The sequence below is a fragment of the Plectropomus leopardus genome, chromosome 19 (genome assembly GCF_008729295.1).
Source record: "Plectropomus leopardus isolate mb chromosome 19, YSFRI_Pleo_2.0, whole genome shotgun sequence".
Classification (NCBI taxonomy): Eukaryota; Metazoa; Chordata; class Actinopteri; order Perciformes; family Serranidae; genus Plectropomus; species Plectropomus leopardus.
Window position 1 is genome coordinate 27,939,380 of NC_056481.1, and position 18,283 is coordinate 27,957,662.

The 18,283-nt window shown below is 39.4% G+C and overlaps 1 protein-coding gene across 2 annotated transcripts in view; it reads right to left on the minus strand.

The window, feature by feature from the left end:
• atp6v0a1b (ATPase H+ transporting V0 subunit a1b) overlaps positions 1-17,975 on the minus strand; it is a 39,647-nt gene extending 21,672 nt beyond the window's left edge. For both annotated transcript variants that reach the window (XM_042508124.1, XM_042508123.1), the window contains exons 1-17: positions 17,931-17,975; positions 16,339-16,501; positions 16,106-16,184; positions 15,851-15,948; positions 13,689-13,817; positions 13,511-13,593; positions 12,164-12,290; positions 11,915-11,997; positions 9,029-9,122; positions 7,257-7,469; positions 6,290-6,440; positions 5,201-5,340; positions 4,876-5,039; positions 3,886-3,976; positions 3,333-3,451; positions 2,495-2,708; positions 1,214-1,321 (exon numbers count right to left, since the gene is read on the minus strand). In XM_042508124.1, coding sequence (XP_042364058.1) covers positions 1,214-1,321; positions 2,495-2,708; positions 3,333-3,451; positions 3,886-3,976; positions 4,876-5,039; positions 5,201-5,340; positions 6,290-6,440; positions 7,257-7,469; positions 9,029-9,122; positions 11,915-11,997; positions 12,164-12,290; positions 13,511-13,593; positions 13,689-13,817; positions 15,851-15,948; positions 16,106-16,184; positions 16,339-16,455 — 2,010 coding nt within the window. In that variant the 5' untranslated portion in view covers positions 16,456-16,501; positions 17,931-17,975. The remainder of the gene's footprint in view (positions 1-1,213; positions 1,322-2,494; positions 2,709-3,332; positions 3,452-3,885; positions 3,977-4,875; positions 5,040-5,200; positions 5,341-6,289; positions 6,441-7,256; positions 7,470-9,028; positions 9,123-11,914; positions 11,998-12,163; positions 12,291-13,510; positions 13,594-13,688; positions 13,818-15,850; positions 15,949-16,105; positions 16,185-16,338; positions 16,502-17,930) is intronic.
• Positions 17,976-18,283: the final 308 nt, after the last annotated feature.

Consider the following 18,283-nt stretch of genomic DNA (forward strand, 5'->3'; position numbering starts at 1 on the left):
ACTCCGAAAATGCAGGGTTACTTGTGTTTCCTGAAGTCTCCAAAAATAGGATGGGAGCCAGAGCCTTCAGCTATCAGGCTCCTTTTTCATGGAACCATCTTCCAGTTTCGGTCCAAGAGGCAGACACCATCTCCACATTTAAGAGTAAACTTAAGACTTTCCTTTTTGATAAAGCTTATAGCAAGGGCTGGCTCAGGCTTCCCTTGGACCAGCCCCTAGTTAGGCTGATAGAGGCCTAATCTGCATAACACTTACTCGGCTTCCTCTCCAGAGCCTTTACACTCTCTTGTCTCGTAGGTTTCTCAGATCTTGGCTGTGCCTGGAATCGTGGGTCGTGGTTGCACTGATGCTGTGGTCCTGCCCGACGCCAACAACTACTGCTATATATTATTAGTCATACCTCCATTATTATTGTACACATATAATTATTATTTTCACATACATATACTATAATATAATACATACTATCATAAACTACATTTATTAATATTCATATTTCTATTGTTATAGTCATTATTGTTATTATTGTTGCTGTGCTTCTCTCCCCTCTCTCCCTCTCTCTCTTTCTCCCTCTGTGAGTCATTTTGTCATATATAAATGTATTTTTATTGTTCTGTATATAAGACATCTATTGCATGCCTGTCCATCCTGGAAGAGGGATCCTTTCTTAGTTGCTCTTCTTGAGGTTTCTACCACTTTTTCCCTATTTAATGGTTTTTTGGGGGGAGTTTTTCCTTATCTGCTGTGAGGTTCCGGGGGACAGAGGGATGTTGTACGCTGTAAACCCCTTTGAGACAAATTGTGATTTGGGGCCTGATGGAACTGCATTTCTTTGAGGTTAAAGACAACCATTGAGTGCAATGGTAGTGCCAGGCTGATAAGTAAATCACTTATTACTTAGTAATTCAAATTTGTTGGATATGTGTCATTTTGGCTAAGAACTTTTCAAATATGAGTGAAAACAAGTGGCAGATCATCAGCTGCTAGGGTGCCTTCTGTCTGTGAAGTATTTCTAAATTTTCCACCAAAATAAGAGCGTTTCCAAGGCAGGCTTTAAGCATTTTTCATGACAACACAACCAACCACATTACACCGTACAATGTGCATTGAAATGAATGGCAGAATAGGAGTGAAAAAAAGGTTATACCAAAGGTTATAAATGTTATTCATCAAAGGTGGCAGTTAAGTTAAAGGTGGGGTCAGATCCACATACCAGGTGCTTTTTCCACAGGTGCTGACGCCGAAGCACCATAGTTTTCACAATCAGCATACAGGGTACACATGCAAGGGCAATCAGCACCAACAAAACCTGGATCCCCATCTACAGATTCAAACAGAGAGAGGTTAACAAAGTGTTGGTGATATGGAGCAGTGATGAGAAAATGCTAATTCTCTGGACAGATCCTTTTGAGGCCTGATTCAGTCCTCTGTCTCACTGCTGGCACAGAAAAAACAAAGCAATCTGAGTCTTTTTTCTCAACCAAATAAAACCTTTCCTTTGCTTTCTTGCAACACAGGTACATGTTACATTTGTTTGCTTATTTTCTACACTTTTAAGCTGCCTAACAATACAGTGCAGGAGAAACTGAAAATATTGTTTATATAAGTAAAACATGAATATTAAAAAAAGACTTGCAGTGCCAATGGCAATCGTGTTTAATTGATACCTGATATTTGTCAAAATGTGTAGCCACAGCCAGCTAATAAAAGGGACTCATTTAACTGGTTCTCTGCTTTTAATTTAAGTTTTAGGGTTGTTCTGTTGATAGGGTGATAGGGAAGGTAACCATATATTTATAGTATATTTAATTATGTTGAATTATGGGTTCAATTCCAAATGGTTGAAACTATTGGTTTTGTGCTGATTTATTATTATTCCTCTTCATCAGAAATGTTTCACAAAGTCCCATGACAAGTTACATTGTAGACAGGTGAATTTTTCATCAATGATTGGAAGTGAAAAATGGGTGTAGCAGAACACAAATCAAGACTATAAATCAGAAACTGTTTTTCCAATTGTTACAAAACTTGCAGCGTATGTTAATTTCAAATGTTGAGCCACACGTGTAAAACATTTTGAAATCAGTGAGGATTTAATCAAACATCACCAAACTAGGTGATTTTTTTCACATTTTAACATTGTTGCTTCTTCCCAAAATGTTTCTGAAATTGACCAATAGGAAGCAACAGAAAAGTGTGGCCTTGTAGGGATTTGTATTTAAATGAATGAGCATCTGTTTGATTGTCTTAAAAGTGTTTTTTATCTTTAATGCAGATTTCCTAAACTATCAAAGCTCTTGACCCTTCACAGTTTTCAAGTTTTAAAGGTCTGTGCTGGCTTGAACCCTGGAACTGTCGCTTGTCGCTAAATTGAAATATAGCATTATTAGTGTTTACTATGAGCTGCTGAGCACCTCTCTACCATAGGTTAACTGATGTAATGCAGGAGGGGGGTGCATGAAGCTAGAGGTGGACAGGGGGGGGGGGGGGGCACCTGTCCTGCATAGAGTGGCCTGAAGGTGTTGTCGTAGTTGAAGAGACACATGTTGATGAAGTGGATGAGCAGGCTGGGCGCATCCTTAGAGGTGTAGGCATCATAGGCTGTCCACTTGTAGAAGACCAGCAGGACAAGGTAGCCAAACAGACTGGACATGAAGACGATCTCGGGGATGAAACCTAAGAAGATGTTCAGCGGCTTCTTGAAGTACCTGCAGTGCAGGAAGGTCAGTTACCAATACACACCAAGAACATCTTATGAAGAGACTAAGATGACATTTGTTGAGTTTCACTTTGCTGATGTTGGACTGCAGTGAACATATCATAGACCAACAGGTGAATATGAAGGTTAGACAGCACTGGCATAGTTTCCAACCAAGCTCTTTGTGTCAGTATATTCCATCAGTGTCATTGTATACATTCAGTTGGATAACAGTAAGTAACAGTGTTTCCTGAGGAACAAGAGGTGTGTTCTGGGGGCAATGTGTGCTTAAGAAAAACTGTATTAAATGTCATTTCCTATGACCTTTGAAGGGAATATAGTAATAGTATAGTAATAGTGTCTTTTTTTAACAAGCAAAACTCCTGAGGAGTATTGGCTTCAATAACCTTTCTGTGCCCTTTTTGTGACATTACACAGCTTGTTACAATTTTTTATTATAATAAACAAATTATTATATACACTCAAACTACCCATAATAACCCGACAAAGCCCTGTGAAACTGAAGCAGAGCAGACTAACTCAAACTAATCTAAGATTATTCGATTATTGATAGTGAATATTTGAAAAGCCGAATATTGGGGTCCAAGCCTTTGGAGCTGAGTGTGGTACTTACAGATGGTTGAAGAGACTGAGAGTCACTCCAAACAGCATGTGGATGACGCCCAGGACCACAGACATCTTCATCTTGAATGAGTTGAGGAAGGTCAGCTTGTTGGTGGCAACGTTCCAGATCTGCACAGATTACACAACAAAGTCAAATCTTTGAAACCAGCCAAGGTGAGACTCTTTATTTTGCATTGTTGCACAAACGTAAACCGAGTTTATTGGGATCTCTCTCTCTCTCTGCAGTTATTTAATCACTCAGCCTGTGGGTTCCTACTGAAAATGTCATTTTTTCACAATTCCAACAGCTCACACATTTATATTTGAATTGTTTTTTTTTAAGTCTCAACTGTTTCCTGAAACTGGTCACTGTATGTTTTAACAAATATCACTCAAACAGGAGGAAAGAGTGATTTTTTGTAGGCTATTTTCAGCAGCTGACTAGACCACACTCGGACCGTAGCACTTGGGGCAACAGGATGGTGCGTGTGAGTGGGTGGGTGGTTGTGTCAAAATAAACCACAGTGTTTATTTTTGTTCGAAGAAGGTACAGATCTTCTTACCGGGTCAATTCCGAGTGGATACGGCCCATTGAACACACCAGGAATAGCTGGGTCTAACTGCAGAACTGCATTCTCATCAAGTGTTGTGAACCTGGGGACACATCAGCAGGAAATGAATCCATGTATTGAAATAAAACCAGTTATTTACATGCTGTGGGCTTGTAGTCCAGCTGCCGGATTTACCCCAAATAGCAAGAAATTAGTTTAAAGTACAAAAAAATTACCTGACAATTTACACAATAACACAATACAATACAATAATAATAAATTAAGTTTTTCCCTAGCTTTTGTCTTTCTTCTTAAGATATTTTCCCCCAACTTAAAAAAAAAAGAATTTTCCATGAAACATTTCATACCATGTTGCTCATTGCCTTTCTTCCATGTTTTTGAAAGATAATGCATTAAGACAAGCTTTAAATACTTGAAAAAGGTGCCTGAAAGCAGCACAGGGAAAGTGATGTTGCTCCAGGTTTGTAAGGATTAACTTTGAGCACCTGCACGTCCTGAACAGGTCAATAATTTCCGACTTTTTTCAGTTCAGGAAGTTCTTAGTTCAGGTTTTAGTACATGTTACTCTACAGACACGATGGTACCAAACCAGGCTGCTGTGACAACAAGACTTCCGGAGGTCACTGCACCTACCGTTGTTCTGCAAAGAAATGCTTCCAGCTTGCAACTTCCCCCAAACCACAAACATTCAATTTGTTAATCAACGAGCTTTAGAGGTGTTGGTTGGTTATTTCTTCACTCTGGACAGAGCTGTTTCCCCTGCGGCCAGTCTTCATGCAATGCTAGGCTAATCATGTCCTGACTCCAGCCCTGTTCAGACATTGGACTGACATCCATCTTCTCATCTCACTCTCAAAAAAAAGCAAAGATGCCCATTTCCCAAACTATTCCTTTGATTTTTTAGGACAATTGTTAAAATATTTACAAAAAAAACAAACATGAAGGCAGTTTCAGTCCAAACAGAGTTGGTGGCTGACTTACGACCAGTTGGCTCCTTTGGGGCCAAACATGGGCCTAACGCTCCATCCAGAGCCGAACATGTTGAGTGACTTGGAGAAGCAGTCGTTGTAAATGATCCCGGTGTACATGGAGAAGATCCCCATCAGCAGGATGATGTAGCGACCAGCAAACACCATGTTGAACATCTACAGAGAGATACAACAACTCAGGAAAAACACGTGTGTGTGTGTGTGTGTGTGTGTGTGTGTGTGTGTGTGTGTGTGTGTGTGTGTGTGTCTCTAATTCTGAATGTGTACTGTGTGTAAAGCTTTTGATTGGTGGATCAGTTGTTCATGCCTTACTGTACCTCATTGTCACTCTTCTGGGCGAGGAGGCGGCTCTCTCGGATGACCAGGTAGAGGGCAGCACAGGTCATCAGCAAGCCATGACCCATATCACCAAACATCACCGCAAACAGGAAGGGGAAAGTAATGATAGTGTATGGAGCTGTGACAGGTGACACACAGGAAGAATGCATCACACAACGAGCCTCAAACATCCAAAAACACTCAAATATTCAGCCAGTAAAATATCAGTCAGTATTAAATTTTGTGGATAAAGTGAAAAGAATTCTTATCCATATATCCCTATGTACGTAATGCACGGCCCAAGACAGGAAGGATTCAAACTGCCCAGAACATCACTGGTTCCCTTCTACAAAGCATCATTGAGCTCGGTGAAGTATCTGCACAGAGCCCAAAGGATACTGAAAGACAGCAGCCACCCCAGACACAGTCTGTTCACCCTGCTGCCATCTGGAAAAAGATACAGAAGTATCTGCTGCTGAACCACCAGACTATGGAGCAGCTTCTTTGTGAGAGTGTGAGCCTCCTCAACTCCTCCTTCCACGCCAAAAAGATGTAGCCGGATTTAGGGACAAATTTTATTTTTTATTTTTTAAACTAAAAAATTCATACAAATAAATCCACCTTGTATTTTGTAATGGCCTACCACACTGCCTCCATTAAAAGGTACATCATTATGACCGTCTTCACCGTCACCTTGTTTGTTGTTGTCTGAAACTTTTCACTTTGCCCTCTAGTGCCATGTATTGGCTATATTTATGCCAAAATAAAAGATGCAAGTGTGGAAGTATGAGGGCAGTGACATCTACAACATTTGAAACTGATGTATGTATTGTCGCACATAAAGGTGTATTAATGTGCCATAAATTGCCCAAATCACCAATGAATATGAGTGTAAATGGTTATCTGTCTCTAAGACCTGTCCAGTGTCAGCTGGGACACCCCCCCACCCACCACCACCACCACCACCCCCGAGCAAGATAAGCACTTACAGATAATGAATGAATGAATGAATGAATGAATGAATGAATAATATTCAAATACATGATGAATAATGAATTCAGTTGTAGATAAATGAGTAAGTGTATAACCTGGATTGATTTCCCGGTAGTTCCCAATGCCGTAAGCATCCACGATATTCTGGAAGCCAGATGTGAACTTATTGGTCTTATTGAAGGTTGGTGGCGTTTGCTTGGTCTGCATCCTGTTGAGAATGGACGGCACTGTGGAGCCGCTTCTCTCCTGTCAAATAAAGTCCTCACTGATCAGTCACATGCTGCCTGTGTTGAAACGGTGAGACCAGATGACTAACAGAAACCTCCACACTACATCATGACCCAGATTTACATTCAAACTGAAATGAATGTTTATATGTTGGGTGTAAGCTTTGTCTTCAGTACTTGTAATTTAATTTTCTCTAATTGGTGTGATCAAATTACATAAAAGTGAGTGAGCTTTTAAGTGCCTCCTCAAAACTCACTTTTACAAGAAAGCATACCTTTAATATTATCATTTGATGGTATTCTAAAGTTGTTTTTTTTTTAACTTGTCATTGTCATTGCATTTTATAGTGGTCTTGTTTTAGTTTCCCCATGTGATCATTTTATGCACTTCCATATAATTTGCACTTTTACCTGTTTTAAATGTAATTGTTTGTTCTTTTATTGGCATTCAACCTGTTTTACATATCCTTTTCTCCTTTATTAGCATCTTATCTGCTAATACATGTGGTTGTATCATTTATTCTTAATTTTAGCTGCTTATATGAGCCTAATTCTATTCTCTACATTTTACTTATTTATTTATGAAATTGTTTTTTTGTACTTGCACCCCCATCTTTTCATGTACACGGTGCTGTTCTGTACGTTCTTAATGTTCCTCACTTTGGTATGTCATAAAGGGGGTGGGGGAGGGGCTACATGGTTTTATGATATTTTATTATTATACTGTTAATCTTTTAATCTTGGAGGCACTTTGTGTTTAATCTTGAAAAGTGCAATATAAGTAAAGATTGTAAACCAAAAATTGTTAAACCAAACAACAACAAAAAAAACTCACAGTCCCTCTGCGCAGAGCAAACTGGATGGAGTCCAGGTCTGAGACAGGACACCACACCTCAGCAATCAGACACTTCTGGGTGACGTCAATGTTGCACAGATTGAGTGTGTGGTAGATGGCCTTCATCTTCCTCACTTTGATGAACCACACCCGCATGGTCTTGGAGGCGGCCTGCAGCACTCGCTGACGGTGGTCCTCTGTTTGGTTCAGCACCTACAGGATCAGTGTGGGAGGACTCACTTTAGACTGCAGATCCTGGTCCAGTCAATGTTTAGACAGTGTAGTGGCCATTTTTCAGCAAAACTCAAAATCAAACTTAAATCAAACAATCACATTGCCTCTGACGCACCATGGGCATGTTGTGTACGCAGACAAAACTTAAGCGATACTTTCAAATTGCTGATAAAACACAATGTCGAGATGACTGCATTTCCATTAAGTGGTGATCTGCAACTTCTCCTCTGGCAATAACATCCCAGTAACCATGGCGACGGATGTCCAAAACATTAGCAGTTTATTTCTATTGCAGCCACCGCACTAGCCGTCATCATTTCCAATCCAAGGCCATGTAGGCGTGTTATGGACCCATAATGGAAAGGCAAGCCCCTTATACATGGGAGCGGCCATGTATGAGGGATTTCTGGGAGGTGATAGTCCACAATGTCACAGAGGAATTGTGAATTTAAAGCTTCTGGATAATCTGCTCAGCTTTTGAAGAGTTATGTGATGCATTAACACCTCTTGTAGCTCCTGCTGCATCATGAGGGAGCCAGAAAAAGAAAAGCCAAAAAGTGTTTCCATTACAGTTTGAAGTTGGAGTTTTCTCTAAATGTACGTGTTTCCATTAGGTGTATTTTATATTTGCAATTTCAATTTGAGGGTAATGGAAACCCGCCTACTGATTATAGAGTGATGCTCTTCAAAGAAGCTGTGAAAGGAGCTTTTCAGCTGATTTCAAGCTGAAACTTAGAACATAACTTGCTCCCGACCAGGATAAGTCTGCAGCATAAGTTGCCATGGTGATCTAGCCAGATTTAAAGCAGGAAACCCCAGCTTTAGACCCAATATACCTCACTAGCACATTCATCTGGCTTCATGGTACTGCCCTCTGGAATGCTGTAGTATCTGTGATGTAAACATGTTGGCAAACAGTCGAAACTGACTGATTTGTCTATACTGGCTCCAACTGTCATGTTTATGAACATAACTGGATTTCCTATGCAAAGGTTGCTCCATTGCAGTAGAGTGTGATAGATTGTATGTGGTTGGCACGCTGAGGCTGGAGCAGAGCTCTGAAGCAGAACCAGGCCCTTTTTCCAGCCTTAATAAGGGCAGACTCTCAGGGAACCACAGCACTATGAGACAGGACAAAGGTCTTTCACAGATAAGAGCGAACACACGAGAAAACACCCGTCCACATTCTGAGGGCTTTTGTGATTTGATTAGAAAAATAGATTTTAAAAGGAAGACTAAGCAGGAGCCTGAAGGCGGACATCCTGTTGTGCAAAGTTTCTAATGAATTTCTTGTTGTTCGGTGACAGCAATGTAACAAAGAGTACAAAGAGCCTTTGAAAGAATTATAAATGAAAAGAAAGAGCCGCACTGCCAATTGTAATGTGGCTTCACCGATAAGCAGGCATTACGGCAAGGTCAACTGCCTCTTTGGAAACTCTCACTTTGTTCGATTTTAATTTTCATTACCCTTTTTTTCTTATCTAATGTGTGAGTAATGCTAATGATCGGACGTAAAGATCCATTCTAGTGAAACATACCATCTGGAGGTCGTCGATGCGGCTGTTGACTCCAGCCAGCATCTCCTTCCTCTCCTGTGGGGTCTCAGGACACGGGTAGAGTGAGGCTCGGAACCTGGAAAAGAAAAGCACCGACAGAGTCAGCTCACCGCATCTGACACATACTGGACTGTGCTTAGTCCATGCTTCCCTCATCTTTCATCCTTTCTTACTAATGTTTATGAAAGCATGAAATTCTTGTGTGGTGGAGTTGACAGAGTACTACTGGAGTAATACTCCAGTTTAACCCTTTAAAACCCGGATCAACATCAGGTTTTTTGTGCTGTGTTCAGACACCTTTCAACCGGTTCAAACTTAACTTAAACTTAACTGAAGTCTGAGAAAATTGGTTTAATATCTTTCAAAAAAATATGGAAAAAAGGCAATCACCAACTTGGCAAGAAATGTCCAGCAAATTGGAAAAAAACCCCTCAGTAAAATGTGACAAAAAAGACCTGAAAATTAGCTTAAAAATGAGAGGGAGAAAATCACAGGAAATTGAGAAAATAACTGAAAAAATATAAACAAATCTATATTTCTGATAATATGTTTAAGGTTCAGCTGCAGAATCAAACACATATATTTATTATAATTGATTATGTTATTTTATTTTGGAGCTTTTTTTCAGGTCATTCCGTTTTGTTCTTCTAATTTTCTATTTTTGGTGTCTATATTAAGTTAAAATTAAGTTAAAACTCTCACAAGCTGTTTAACCCTTTGAAACCTGAGTTAATTGGTTTGATTTCTTTCAAAAACATGGTTAAAGTCAATGAGCAACTCCAAACTAATGTCCCATTAATTTAAAAAAATTAGTGGAAGGTGGCAAGAAAATACTGTGACTTTTTAGGGAAAAATAGAAGCTATCGTTACATTGGCAACTATGACTCCAGTAAATACTTTCTAATGAGAAAAATGTTTTGCACAAACTGTGTCACCTTGAGACTTTTTTACAAAAGAGAGCAGATGACTGACAGGGAGCTTCATTACAACAACTGACAATGACAGTCACCTAAAGCTCAATATCAGCTAAACCAGGGAGCCTGTAGTGGACTGCCAGAACAACAGCACGCCCCCTGTCCTGGTTGTTATCCAGGGAGAGGAAGTGAAACGGGCAGACTCAGACAAGTACTTAGGGGTCCAAATCATTAAAACAGTGGACTGGATGCAAATGCAAAGAACCTACAAATTCCCAGAAGTGGAAAGTTCACACAGTCTTTACAATCAGCACAGTTTCAAGGTGGGCACTCAAGTTTAGTGTCACCAATTCATTATCCGAGCAAATGTCTCCCCTTCTGTTCCTGAGTTAGGGACTGAATTGAATAATGGACAGAAAGCATTATGATGTCACAGTGAAGTTGACCTCTGACCTTAGAAATTTGTGTGAAATTTTTTTTTAGAAATGTTTAAAACTATGTATTGTGAGGTCATCTTTGATCTTTCACTGCCAAATTCTAGTCAGTGCTTTTATGAGTGCACGTGGATGTTTGTGCCAAATGTAACAAAATTCTTTCAAGGCGTTCCTGAGATATCGCGATCACAAGAATGGGACGGACATGAGGTCACAGTGACATTTGACCTTTGAAATCTATTAATTAGTTTATCCGAGAGTTTATGAGAAACACAAACAACGTGAAAACATAATGCCTTTGTTCGAGGCTGTCCGCTGCATGGAGGCATAAAAAGAAGCAGTAGGGGATTAAATACACTGTTTATTTTAATTTCTAATATGGCTCAAGTTCCAAATCCTACACATACCATAATGCAACCGATAGCATTTTTACTACACCCTCTCTATCATGTCTTCAAACTCCACACTCTTAGTTTGTGACAGGGCTTTGATGGTATACTTTTTATTCTCACTGCAGTGAAAATGCTACGTAGCACCATGTTTGGGCAGTCTGTGTTTCATACGTCTTATGCGTAAAATATCTATATCGTCACCGCACTGTAGTTTTATCAACTATACTTAGTCACATATCTTGTCTCACTCCCTCCACCTCTTCTTGCAGCTCTCATACTTGACTCAACTCAACTGAAGATATAGTAATAACAAGTCTGCGTAATAAACTATTATCCAGAAACTTCAACAAAAAATATTGTGACGTTTATTTTAGTGTCAGTTATATCTGCTGCACTACATTTGACCCACAGCTCCTAATCTGCTGGCTCAATGGAGGAGCTCCAGTCCCTGTCTCAGCTGTCTGTTACACTGCAGCCTTCACTGTTGATAGGCTATCACCGTAATGTGTTGGGAAGGTTACTTTTAGAATGTAATAGGTTACAGATTGCTAGTTATCCTATTAAAAATGTAATTAGTTATGAATCTATTTTTATTACTTTATCAAAGTAATGTAACTTATTACATTTGATTACATTTTGAAACTTTTCTAACAAATGTTTTAAACAGGGCAACAAAGCTAAAGCTGAACTTAAAAAATCTTGCACTCAGATTTGTCGGCTTTCTGCGTTGCCCAACAATCTACCAAAAGATGGCATACTGCACAGCAACGAGAGGTAAAGCGACAGAATGAATATTTCATTTGACATATAAACTTTTTTACTGAACTTTTTTTTCATATGTAACCCCTTTGTAATCACCAACATTTTGATCATTTTAATCAGTGATTGAATTACATTTTTTTTTCTCAGCAACTATAACTGATTGCATTTACATTTATGCATAATTAAATTACTATAACTAGTTACATGTAACTAGTTACTTCCTGCCAACACTGCCAATCAGACAGTGCTGTAGGCAGGAGACTGAGCAAGGGTACAGACAGAGAGGGTGCACCAGAGCCAAAGTAGCACAAAAAGAAGTAACAAAAAAAGTGTGGTGATGTTAACAAATTATTACAACTCACTCACCCCTCACAGATTTTCTTCACCCTGTTCTTCAGCTGGTCACCTTGGAAGAAGATGATGAACACTGATTTGTGGACTTGGTCTCCCTGTATGAAAGAGAACTACACTTACCTCAAAATTCACAAATGAGTCAAACATAATATGTGAAAATGTCAACTATCAGGTATGTCTGATTGTTGTATGCTTTTTTGTACTTTTCGCTCTTAGTGTCTCTTTACAAGCCTCTTTGTTATGTATGTTATGTATGCTGACCGTGGCGGGGTCCTCCAGAGGGTCCTCGATCTCAGCCTTCCTTAAGAAGACGTTACCGCGACACACTCTCCACAGCATCCTCTCAAAGGTTGGAATCCTCTCCCTGCTGATCACTCCTGCCACAAACCTGCACACGCAAAAACATGCAAGTGCTCATAGTAGAAAAAAACTGTCCACAGTACAAAGTCAGCCTTTGGAATGGTAAAAAGAACTGATGGTGTTAAAAAGGCTGACATCTTTTGATGCTTTATCGCGATACACAATATATATATGGTCAACAGATATCTCAATATTTTAAAATGCCCTTTAAACTAATTTTAACTACTAAAATACAACATTATTGAAAAAATTGCAGTTATAATTAAGTTAAATAAAGCAGCTTCTGTCACACACACTGTCTACACTACTGTTATAATTACATTTATTAAAATGTAGTTATAAGGAAGTTAAATAAAGAACTTTTATAATGACATTTAAAAAAATATATATTGTTATAATCAAACATAGTGGATTCATGGTGCTTTTATTTTGAAAGAATGGCTCTTCTCAGGCTTGAAGTGTCTGTCATGTTTTTGTTGTGACTCGAAGCTTCCGGTCAACAGTTGGATGTTAGCCTCAGCAGTAATTTACACCGCCTTTAACTGTGAGGATTCATTCACTGTGAAACTAATAGCTCTCCAGTTCATATATTACTAATATTTCCAAGACTCATTGGTGCTCTGTAGTCGCAAAATGTGACTAAATAGTCGGGATCGGAGCTCTGCAGATTCAAACACACGCCTTACCTGCTCACAATACCACCACTACCACTCATTCAGTTAGACTGCTAATGCAGCGCTGTTAAATGTGATAAATCATTCTCTGTAAGCTGGAAACAAACACCTCTCCAGTTCATACAATAATAGCATTTGCAAATCGCTGTAGTGCTCCGTAGAGGCAAAATGTGACTAGATAGTCACAGTCTGGAGCTCTGTCATAGCTCTGCCTTGTGTGAGTGTCTCTGCGAGAGGCAGATGGCTTATAAAAACAACGGGACAATTTATACTCGATGTCAATATAGTCATTTTATATATCTTTTATATCTGGAACAAGCTGCAATGCATCGAGTATATTGAATATATCATCCACCTCTAGTCAGCAGGCTGGGTGACTGAATTGAATTTCTTATTACTGACAAAATGAGAGTTTCAACTTTTCAAATGATTCTAACGTAAAACACTATTTTCTGATTCTATAATGGAAGACAACCTACTGACCACCAAAATATATTCATGTGCATTGGATTTTGTGGTGTACACACGACTATTTCTGTATTTACAAAGGCAACTGGAAAATCTGATGCTTTACCCCAGTCTGAGTGGGGCCCCGCGGCCCCCCTCACTGCCCTCCATCAGGGCTGAAGACTCTTCCAGCAGGTTGGGATCCTCCATCTATCAAAGACATCAGAGACCTTGGTTACATTATTTACAGAAGCACACCAATCATCTGTTGTGCCTCTGGGTGTAAGAGTCTGAAACAAGCACACCTCATCAAAGAACTGCTGCGTGCGGCGTAGGATGTGTTTCAGCTCCGTCAGCTCCAGGAAGTTCTTCTTCAGGGCTTCCTGGTTGGTGTTGATCTCCTTCAGTTCATTCTCCAGCTTCTCAAAGGTGGCCTGCAGTCACAGTCAACACACACTACTGATCAACCCTGAGGAGACTTCGTTTACACCTGCTTAATGATGTTTGGCATTTAACCCTTTAGAACTTGGATCAACATCACCTTTGTTGTGCTGCACTCAGATGCCTCTCACAAGCATTTAAACCTCTGGGACCTAAAAAAATTGTTTGATTTCATTCGAAAACATGGGGAAAAGGCATAAGCAACTTTGCAAGAAATGTCCTGGAAACTAAAAAAAAATAGTGAAAGGTGACAAGGAAATGACTAGAAAATGACCTGTGGGGAGATTAGATAGATTAGATATAAGATATTATCAAAAAGTGAAAATGTCCAGAAAACTATATTGATAATTCTTATAAATATTTATTTAAAAGATTTTGGAGCACTTTCTTGAGGTTATTTTCTTGTTTCTTTTTGTTTTTTACTTAACTTTACTTATTTTAAGGTTATCTTGTTTTCTTGTTTTGCTTTCTTGTAACTTTTTATCTCTTGTTAAGTTGCTCATTACTGTTTTCCCATCTTTTTGATAGAAATCATGCTAATTTGCCCAAGTTTTAAATAGTTAACTGAAGGAAGAAGGTAGTCTCAGTAACAGTCATTAACAATTTCAGATGGCTTTTTTTGTATATTTGGATGAGGACCCAAATGCAGAACACAAAAAAGCAAACAAGAGTGCGAACAGAAAGAGAGTCTTTAATGCCGATGAAATCGACAAAAAGAACAGGTAACCAAAAAAACCAATTTCCAAAAAGGGGGAATAAAAAAACTAACACAAACTGGGAACTCAGGTGATGACACAGGGAGACACAGAAGATCAAAACAACAGGAACGGAAGCTGGGTGAACATAGCATGGACATGAACAGGAATGCAGCAAGGAAAACAGACGAATTTACAGGGAACACTAGGATGGAGCAAACAAGACTAAAACAGAGACGGGTGTGCAGGGGAAACTGACAGGGAAGAACAGACAAGACTGATAAACTCAGGTATAACAAATCAGGAAAATGCAGAGACAGGGGACCGCAGAGACACACAAGGATTGAAACACTAAATAAAACAGGAAACATGGAAAACAAGAAATACATGGAAAATCCCAAAAGAAAGTCCACAGTAAACAAACACCTAAACCATGACATATTTATGTCTTAGCATCTCTCTAATGTGAAAGGTTTGATGGCATTTTCAAACGAAAAAAATATCCATGTGTAGTTTATATGACTGACAAACAGTTAAATCATTCACAAAGTGTTAACAACAATGTACCACAACAACGTCCATTGTACCTATAAATGGTACACATATATTTGTATTTTACGACACACACTAACATGCTCATCACTGTCAAAATATGAATCTTGCATTTACTTACACAATTGTTCTCTGTGTATTTAAACCTGTCTTTGCTCAGCTTTGTTGTTCTTGTTCTGAGCTGTCTATTCTATCTGTTTTACAGGAGTGTGTGTACACATATTTGGCCGAAAAGGATGATTCTGGGGTGGACTACATACATCTCACAATCCAGCTTTGAATTAAAATTACTTAAATTATCTCCTTTGCACTTCCAAGCTCCTTGTTTTGGCTGTTTTCTTTTACAACTCTGACAAGAGCCATAAAAGGAGTGCACAGAGCAAGAAGAGGAGACCTGGGCCTGTCTTACTGTAGAACAGAGATTCCTCACTTTGCATGGGGGCCATTGCAAATAAACAGGGGCCAGTTACAGCAGAACCATGCATGTGTCCAAGATTTCAAGATATTTCAAGGATTTTAGCATGTGTCTAGGATGTGTGTTTCTAGGATATTAAGACATTTATAGGTTTTCAGGACATTTCTACGATTTTAGGACATAATTTTTGGGCGTTTTTTGGGTATTTCAGGATGTTTCAAGGAGTGTGTAGGATTTTAGGCTGATTATAGCATATTAAGACATTTTTAGCCTGTTAAAACATTGTGTGTGAATCACTTTATTTTTACTCTAGTTTGGAAAAAGGTTGATGAGTGAAAATTACAACAAATTGCAGACTGATTACCTCGAGATCGATCATGTCCCTGGGAAAAGGCACCTCTGGATTTTCTCCAGTGTCCACAGTTGGGATATTAGCTTTCTTGATCTCCTTTTCCACAAACCCTGTTCAGCAAAGAGAATCAAGGATTCATGACCTCACCAAAACCAAGTTCTTTGTATTTTTCCAGATGAGATGAAAGCAATTTCGTAACTTAATCATAGGTAGGAACCACCCTGTGCCTTCGGTTGACTCTGAGTTTTAATATGTCTCATTACTTACTCAGTTTCCTGTCCATCTCCTCACATCTCCTCACTTCATTCACAAATTTGCGCTGGAACACATTTACATCTGGATTCAGCTGGAAAAAAAGATGTCATATGAAAAACAGCTAATGAGGAACACCACATGTCCTCTCACATTTTTCACTGGCTTGCATTCAGTGAATGACATTATTTGTGCCTTCAGAGGAGCTCCACCACAACGAATGGTACAGCATAAGAACATTTACTCACATCTCTAAACTGGACCATGCCCAGTTCTCCCAGCTCACTGACGCAGCAGTAGGCTGCCTCTGACTGCAGAAAGAGCTGGGCCAGGGTCATCTCCTCACTCCTGAACAGTTCCCCCATGATGACGGTCACTCTCCAACACAGCTAAAATGAAGAAAATCTGCACCTAGGACAGAGACATACACAAAGATTCAATTAAATCTAAAGATGTTTTAAATATTTTCATCCATTTTTCTCACACAATGAATAAGGTCAAGCCAAAGAACACATACAAAGCCTGTTATACCCCGAAAGAACTGTTGTAATTATTATACATAAAACAATATGCTGTACTACACTGTCTTCACAGCCAACACTATACTGTAGTGTGTAGTACAGTATGACACAACAGAGCACGGAGGATAAGCACAGCAACATACAGCATACAGTACCACACTATTATAATACACTTTATTACACTGCAAGACTTTCACTTTTATATGCCTTCCAAATCTGCAAGCCTGCATCTTATGAAGGCATGTTTTCTTTGAAAAAAGTTTTTTTTTCCTTTCAAAATTTTTGGTGATTTGTAAAAAGAACATGCCTTCTAAACCCAAATACCCACCCAAATAGAAGTCACTACTATTACACCATTTATCACAGACAGAAACTTTCAAAACTTGAAGGACCAGCATGTAGGATTTAGAGGTATTTTTTTGGCAGAAATTGAGTATGATATAATACGTTGTTTTCTTTTGTGTGTAATAACCTGAAAATAAGAATCCTTATGTTCTTTATGTTCTATGTCTAACAGTCAAACCAAACACTGGCTCCAGATAGGGCCATTCATGTTTTTTCACGCCGACCACCGTAGACCGTAGAAAGAAGCCAAACAGCAATGATATATATATATATATATATATACATAGCGAGAGAGAGAGAGAAAGAGAGAGAGAGAGAGAGAGAGAGAGAGAGCGAGATTTCCGGGACTATCTATGAACCAGTGGGGGCTGAAGGCTCGGGCGGCCAGGCCTGATGACGCCTCGGTGTCGCAGCATCCTCCTCTGAGCTCTGCTGCAGCTCTCTGCTCTGCCCTTCTTCAGGGCTCAAGGACGCCATAATGCTGCTGGAGACAGCAGCTCCGCCTCAGAGGGAGCATCTGTCTCCTCCTCTCCCCTCACACACTCACTGTGTCCGCTCCAACAAATTACACTCCCCTCATGACCTACAACAACAAATACTATAATTTATCTATTTATTTTTATTCATTATGTTTCAGGAGCACGGTGCACCATAGGGCCTAACACTAGAAACTCGTCTCCCGGGCTGCAGTGACGTTAATACGTTACAGCATTAGCACGGGTTGTCAACGGGACCGATTTGTTTTATGTGACAAATGGATATTTGATAAAAAAATTAAATGTATATTTTGCGAAGACCAGGCGTCACGACAGATGCAGCTGTCGGTGATACATTATCACCATCCTGTCAGCACACACGTCTGAGTCCAACGACTCTGGTAGATAATTTCCTGCCTGTCAGAGTCTGAGACGTTGAATGACTTAATTTGACATGAAAGACTGTTAAATATCCAGGTTAAATATCCAGGTACTGACCTGTGTGCGGAGCAGCTGCTCAGCTCTCTGCGACCGGGATGCTGCGGGATGCTGCGGGATGCTGAGCTCAAGCAACATACAGTCCGCCGGACATATGACGCAAAATAGACGATTTCAAAATAAAGTCACAGTACATTTTCTTGACATATGTGTAGCGTGCTTTTTGAAACGGACTTTAAAAATGTTTGGTTTTTTTTTTAAATCAGTGCATTTAAAATGTCATATTGTTAATCACTCGCTGCGGTACCTTCTGCTCCAACTCATGATAACAGATTCATTGTAATTGTCGTAGGCCATTATTCTAAAAATCCCAACCGGAATTTCATTGTTGAAATTCCATCAATTTGATATGA